Source organism: Hyaena hyaena, unplaced genomic scaffold (genome assembly GCF_003009895.1).
Source record: "Hyaena hyaena isolate Hyena2069 unplaced genomic scaffold, ASM300989v1 scaffold_25, whole genome shotgun sequence".
Taxonomy (NCBI): Eukaryota; Metazoa; Chordata; class Mammalia; order Carnivora; family Hyaenidae; genus Hyaena; species Hyaena hyaena.
In genome coordinates, this window is record NW_024080657.1 from 2,749,429 (window position 1) to 2,756,843 (window position 7,415).

Here is a 7,415-nt window from a genome sequence, read left to right on the forward strand (position 1 = left end):
TCACCTGGGGTGGTGTTTTTGGTTTTGTTTTTAAAAAATTCTGATGCCTAGGTTGCAACCCAGACAAATGAAATCTGAGTCTTTGTGCTTGGTGGCCAGGCATTGTACTGATATATTTAAAAAGAAATGAATAGACTTGATGTTTTGGAGAAGTTGTAGTTTATAGAAAACACATGTAGAAGGTACACACAGTTTTCACACCCCCCCATCATGTCCCCGTTTCCATTGGGATTAACATCTTACATTAGTGGAGTTAGGTACGTTATCATTGATGAGCCAATATGGATATATGATTATTGACTAAAGTCTATAGTTTACATAAGGGTTTACTCTGGACGGGGTGCATTCTATGGATTTTGACAAATGTGCAGTGTCATATCTTTCATACAGAATACTCTCACTGCCCTAAAAATCCCTGGTGCACCTGTTCATCCCTCCCCCAGCCCCTGGCGACCACTGATCTTTTGACCATCTCCGTGGTTTGCCTTTTCCAGAATGTCCTAAAACTGGAATCACATTATGTAGCCTGCAGGTGATTCCATTGTGCACCTGTAACTGAGAACTCGTGTTTTAGATCCCTGCTACTCAAAGCGTCAGTCGGGAATTTCTTAGAAAAACACCAAAATTCAAGTCCAACACAGACCTGGTGATTCAGAGCGTGCATTTTAACAAGAGCACCAGGTGACCCATATGCACATGGAGTTAGAGAAGCACGTATTTAGACAATGAAGAACGGTCTTTTTCCAGGACTATTCTGGGAGTAAAGACAATAGACACAAAAATTCAAGCTGCAAAAAACAAAACAAAAAAACAAAAAAAAAAGCCCCAAATGTGGCTTCAATCTGCCTGTGTTGTTCAGAAGGAGCCATTAAAAACAAAAAGAATATACACACATACACAGAAGCTTCCTGTGGAAAGGGGCCCCTCACCGTACCATGTTTTAGCCCAATTGTATATTTCTTAGAGATCTTTCCAAGAAATGGAGATTCTTGGAATCAAGACAGCGCATGAAGATTGCCTTCATTCTTTTTGCCTGATGGTGACTTCCAGGCTTTTCTCCCCTAAGGGAACATATATCTGTGAAATGAAGTCCTAGAAATGGGCTTGCTGGTGCAGTCTGCACAGCATTCATAAAACCAATTTTTGTTTGATGGGGGGGGTTATTGTCCCCCAAAGAGATTATGGCAGTTTATATATCTGCCTGTTTTCCCACAGTCTTGCCAATGCGGAGGCATAACACAATTTTAAAATATTTGTCAGTGCGATAGGTAAAAATATTTTATTGCTTTAATTTTTATGTCATTAGTTATTAGTGAGACTGAATATCTTCTCTTGTGTTTATATGCTGTGTATATTATTATTATTGCTGTGAGCCACACATTAGTGTCTGTTGTTGTTTTCTGTTGGGTAGTGGGCTTTTATTTTTTATTTAATTTTTAAAGTTTTAATAAAAGTTTTTATTTATTTTGAGAGAGAGATAGAGGGCAAGTGGGGGAGGGGCAGAGAGAGAGAGAGAGAGAGAGAGAATCCCAAGCAGTCTCTGCCCTGACCAGCAGATGCAGGGCTTGAACTCACAAACTATGAGATCGTGACCTGAGCCGGAATCAAGAATTGGACTCTTAACCAACTAAGCCACCCAGGTGCCCCTGGGCAGTTGGGCTTTTTAAAATGGACTTTTAAGAGTTCTTATATATTTGGGAAATTCATCCCATTTCTCTCATACATGTTGCAAATATCTTTTATGTGCCTTTTGACTTTTATTTATGGTGAATTTTGCCATGCCTTACATTTTTGTTGTCACCAAATACAGCCACCTTTTAGTGTCCAGTGTTTAAGCAGAAGCTCCTTTTAAAGCTCTTGTTACCCTGGGATTTCTGGGTTGGAATTTCTGCTGTTTGGAGTGGATATTTGCTGGGAATACAGACAAAAGATTACGAGTGGCCAAAAACTCAACTAGAAACAGCTTACACAAAATAAGAATTTATTGGGTCATGTCACTGCGAAGTCTGAGGTCGACTGGACGCTGGGGCTCAAGATGCACCCCTTCAGTCTCCCTTTATGTTAGTGGCACCATCGAGCAGACCCTTTGACACTCCATCCCCCCAGCCCCCAGCTTCCATCCCCATCGCCTCCCTCGAGTTCTGCATACATGGAACTTCACTTTCCCAGGTGTGCCAGGAACCACCTCCTGCAGTGAATCTGCCACCTGGCCATGCCAGGGGTCGTGTTCCAGTCCCTGCAGCAAGGATGGGGATTGGCCAGCTCTGCCAAAATGCATAGATCGGCGAGTCCGAAGCAGAAGGGGGGGGGGGGTCCCGTGAGCCCGGTTGGGAAAATGGAGGGAGCACAGGTCCAGACGCCAAGGCCCTCGGGAGAGGTGCAAGTGGGTAGTGTGTTCGGACCCTCTGACCAGCTGGTAATGTTGTCCTTCTCCCCCTCAGAACCCCCGGCTGGAGAAGCCCGTGCTGCTCTCCGAATTTTCTACCAAGATCCCACGAAGTGAAATGGATGGGCCTGTGGAGAATGGACTCCGGGCTCCAGTCAGCACCTACCAGTATGCACTGTCCAACGGGGATGTCTGGAAAGTGCATGAGGTACCTGACTACAACATAGCCTATGGCAGCCCCGGCGTGGCCAATGCCCCCTCGCCCTGGGGTGGCTACAAGGAACAGAGTCCCCAGACCCTTCTGGAGCTGAAGCGGCAGCGGGCTGCAGCCAAGCTGCTCAGTCATCCCTTCCTGAGCACCCACCTGGGCAGCAGCATGGCCAGGACGGGTGAGAGCAGCAGTGAAGGCAAGGCCCCCTTGATCGGAGGCAGAACTTCACCCTACAGCAGCAACGGAACCTCGGTATATTACACGGTGACCAGCGGAGATCCCCCGCTCTTGAAGTTCAAGGCCCCCATGGAGGAGATGGAGGAGAAGGTCCATGGCTGCTGCCGCATCTCCTAGTCTCTGTGTGACAGAGGAGAGGGATGCTTCAGGGATGGATCTCTGGAATCCAGGCCCACCCCGCAGCCCTTGGCTGGGGAGACATCAGAGGGCAGCCGGCGGGGAGGTGGGCTCGGCTTTCCAGAGGAATGCCGAGCCCACCTCTCACCCAGAGGCCCATAGCGTCGCCACTTCCCACGGCTTTGCTTCCTGCTGCATTGTCTGCCATCAGAAACAAGGCCCATCGTGGCTTCCTAACTCACCCTGCTGTCAGATTTTGGGGGGGGGGCGCTGGGATTCGATTCCAGTTCTCTTGTCGGTTTAGGCTTCTCTGGAAGTCTACTAGGACTTGCATATCACATATCGGCGTGCACATGCACATACACACACACACACACGCTCAACCATGTGTAGGAATGACACAGCTTGGCTCATGGGAAGCAGGTGGGGCTGAGAATTTGTGAGCTCTTCCCAAGAGGATTGAGGCTAAGACTCCGTTTCATCCCCACTGCCAGTGTGGTGGTAGCAGGGGAGGGAGGGGCCTGTGAAGCTGAGACCCACAGTCCTGCCCAGGGTCACACAGGGGTCTGGGCCACCGTCCACATCTGGCAGGAGAGGAGGTCCACTCGTTGTTCAGAGGAAGCTCGGGACCCACATAGGGTCAACGAGATGGGCAATGGCCTCCTTCCCACGGCCTTGCCCGAGCCAGAGGCCAGCTGTGTGACTACCCAGAGGCTGAGTAGGAAACCAGGCTATTCCATTCCTGGAATAATCCAAATCATATTTTACTTTTGGATGGAAGTTAGCAAAAATTGGAGGTGAGGGGGAATAAAGGTAGTGTTTCCAAAAGCGCATTTGATAAAATAATTCTTTTAGGCCATAAAACTGCCGGTGGGAGATAACAGAATTTGCTTTCTTGCGTTCTTTTGTGGATAGCATCATGATCACTAGGTTTTACTGACAGGTGTTGGGGAAATGAAGCTAAGTGAGGAGCTGTGGTTGGAAGGGTTTTCCAGGGTGAGGAGTGGGTTTGTGTTGTTAATTTCTGTAGGCATCTCTGGTGACCTGACAGAGCCCAGCGCCCTGGCCAATTCTTGTGAATATCCAGGTGGTTTCCATCCAGCCTATGTCAGCCAGACTTCCTCGGACTGAGCTATCAGAGTGAGCAGTGAGAGACTGCTGGGAGCCCCCACCTCTCCCGGGGGAAATGCTCAGGACCCCCAGCCCAGCTTTTGCCTTCTCTGAAACAAGTCAGCCAGTTGACCCTTGTGAGATCCTGCCTGGTCCGGGGGCTCCCGGCCTGCTCTCGCGGGAGTGGTGACATCCCAGGGCTGTGGATCCAAGGTGCCCATGGCCAACACCCTGCATTGCAGTCAGAAGAGAGGTGATGGGGCTAGAGTTGGGCCTCACTGCAGCCCAGCAGTCTCATAGCCCTGACCTTCCTGGTGCTGGGGAAGGAAAACCAAGCTGCCCGTCATCTCTCGACTGCATTTTCTCAAGAGCCCCTTCAAAGTTGCTGCCCGTGAGTTGGGTACTGTCCACAGGCTCAGCCCAAACCTACTGGTGTACTTAATAAGCTGCAGGGTCGTTCCCTGCTCTGTGCGCCTTTTATTCGTCCTAAAACTACCTCCTTGGAGCTCTGAAGGGCCACCCCCCCCAGGTCCAGATTCTGGGACTTGGGGGACAAATCTGGGTTCCCTTTAATCTTCTTTCTGAGCCTATGAGAAATTCTCCCTGAGGGGCACCTGGGCCGGGGAGCTGGGGTTGGAGGAGTCCCCTTGTGCCACAATTCCAGTAATGGGATCTGCCGCTTATCAGCCCCAGTCCCCAGTGTGGCCTCCATGGCCCCATAACCCAGAGAGGGAGCTGGACCCCAGGGGCCTGGCTGATGCTTTCCCAGGAGCAAGGCATCTGGACCAGAGAGTAGAGGGCTCAGCAGAGCCACTGTGCACCTGGTGGCTGGCTCCTGGGAGCAGCAAGGGTCACAGCCGTGGGCCAGCCCCACCCCAGGGCAGATCCAGCATAGGGTGGAGGGGCAGCTCAGGAGACCACAGGCAGGGACGCGTGGTGCCTCCCACGCCCCTGGCCTCTGGGGCAGGCTCTCCATTGTGTCGGCCCATGGCTGGAGCGGGGCAGGAATGATCAGAACACACACACCTTTGGCTTTAAAATAGTGTTCAGATTCGACTGACCCTGAACTTCTCTTGAGCCAACTTAAGTTGCAAACAGAAGAGTGCCAAGGGAAGCCATACGCTCCCAGGAGAGGGCTGTGCAGGTTTTCGGATCTGTAGGCTTAGGGCTCAGAGACTGAAGGCATTTGTTGCCCACTCTGAGCCCTTCTGGCCACTCCCTCTTTCCCCTCACTTCCTGCCTCCTGGGCCATTCATCTCCCAGCCGGAAAGAAGGCCGGAAATCCCAGCTGATTCCCGACAGGAGCCAACTGCAGACTCACGGGCATTTTAGCTCATGTTTCCAGTCAGGGTAAGCCTTTCCTTGTTAGGGCTTCGAGTACTTTAGAACTCAACCTATGGGTCTCCTTGGTGTCGAGGGACATGGTGGGGTCAGGGTCGTTCATTTATTCACTCATGTCATTCGCGGAGTAGCTGAGACATACCAGGCACTAGGTTAGGCTCTGGGGATAAAGGAAGAGCAAAACAGGGTGAGGAGACTGCGCTTTACAGTTTTGATCCCTTGCAGACCAGCATCCGATACCTTGAGGTTATCAGGAGCCCCACCGAATTCACCTGCGACAGAGTGACCCCATCCTGGTCTAGCTTCACCTTGGTTTCTAGCTCTGGCATTTCTAGAGTAAGGAAACCCGCAGCGAAACTGCCGTCCCAGCCATCCCTGGATAACTTTGCCACTAAATGCAGATGCTGGATCTTGAGTTCCGTGGAGACAGCATTGAAAATCTGTCTGGAACTTTCAGGGATAGCTGCCTTCAGGCCAGCATCTTTGGGGCATTGTATAAGAGCAGTTTGTAGAAGAACAAAGAGTCTGGAATTTGCTATCTCAGGTTCTGAAACTCATTGCCTCTTGCTCAGTTTTGCTCCTTTGTTATGGAGTCCTCCTGCCCCACCAATGGATCATGGGAGGTGAGGAACTTCTCTAACTCTGAAGCCTTTCCTCATGCACCTGCCTCTCCCTCTGGCAGGTGTGGTTCGAGGATCTAGGAGAAAGCTAGCAAGATATACCAGATGCTCAGCTCACTCTGAGACCTGGGTCTGGCCTGGCTGATTAAAGGAGGCTGCTTCAAACCACTGAACATTGTGGCTCCCACCAGATAGTTCCTGGCCAGGAGCTCAGGGAAGTTGAATACACCCTAGGCTCAGGTCTGCTGGAGAGTTCAGGACATAATTCTCCATCCAATATGCAGCTGTGATCAAACTGCTCCACACTGTTTGGCCAGTGTCAGTGGGCTGAGGAAAGCTAACAAGGGGGCATACCCTGGCCCAGACCACCACAGTTTCCTGACTTTGTCATAACAAGACCATTTTGGCAATTGGTGTCAGATACCTTTCAGTCTTGAGCGCTCTCTCCCACTTGCCTTCCCAGAGTAGGTTACCGGGGCACTTTCCAGAAGGGCAGTTCTTACGAGATGCTCAGAGGGACTGTATTTAACTCTTGCTATTGTGGCCTGGGGACAGCCTCCCGCATCCCAGTGCATGTAAGAGCAAAGGGTCATGTGGTCAGTGGTTGATGCTGCAGAAGTGAACCCCCTTTGCCAGAAGTCGTAAACCTCTCCTTGACAGGAGTCTCTTGTTGGCCAGTTGGCCAGAGGGCCTGCTTCCCATGGGCATTGCAAGTGCCACAGCGTGGGGCCTGGCTCTGTGCACCGAGGAAAAGTCCGCAGACTCCCGGCCCTCCGCAATAATTCACCAGACCAGAAGCCACTGATGTACAGAGAATACTTAAGAAAAATGTATTTTATGTGAAAAAAAAGTTAAAACTCTGTATACTGTATCAGCAGCTTTGTGTAAAAATGGCAATCAAGAGAGTCTAATATATTTAAAACTTTTTTAAAAAAAATCCTCGCGGATCTTTGATATTGTATTGAAGTAACTTCCAGGTAGCTCCTTGCCACGTGGCAGTGGTGGGCCTCGATCCAAGACCGTGGCTCGACCACACCCCCAAGGGGCATGCCCCTGGGGTTGCTTCCAGCTGCCAAGGCCTGTGACAGAATTCACTGTTGAGAGTTTTTAATTAAGATTATTAAATTCCTTTTAATAACACCTGCTAGTGTGGCTGTGGTCATTGCTGTGAGCTTCACTTGCATTATGCTGGGTCCAGTTCACACAGAGATGATCCCCGGAATAGAGGGCAGGGGAGGGCTCCTGGTTTCTGTCCCCACCACAGAAGGCTCTCCTGGGAGGCCCCTAAAGCAGAGGGAGCTCCGAGGGCTCAGACACGGAGCGGATGTCTTTCTAGATTGGGGGATGGTGAAATCCAGTACATTCAAGAAAAGAAGGGTGGTTGGGAATGACC

General features: G+C 50.6%; 1 protein-coding gene across 1 annotated transcript in view; it reads left to right on the forward strand.

The window, feature by feature from the left end:
• The window catches only part of PPP1R16B (protein phosphatase 1 regulatory subunit 16B), a 101,333-nt gene extending 94,169 nt beyond the window's left edge, over positions 1 to 7,164 (forward strand). The window contains exon 11 of the mRNA XM_039227169.1: positions 2,442 to 7,164. Coding sequence (XP_039083100.1) covers positions 2,442 to 2,951 — 510 coding nt within the window. The 3' untranslated portion in view covers positions 2,952 to 7,164. The remainder of the gene's footprint in view (positions 1 to 2,441) is intronic.
• The last annotated feature ends 251 nt before the right edge of the window (positions 7,165 to 7,415 follow it).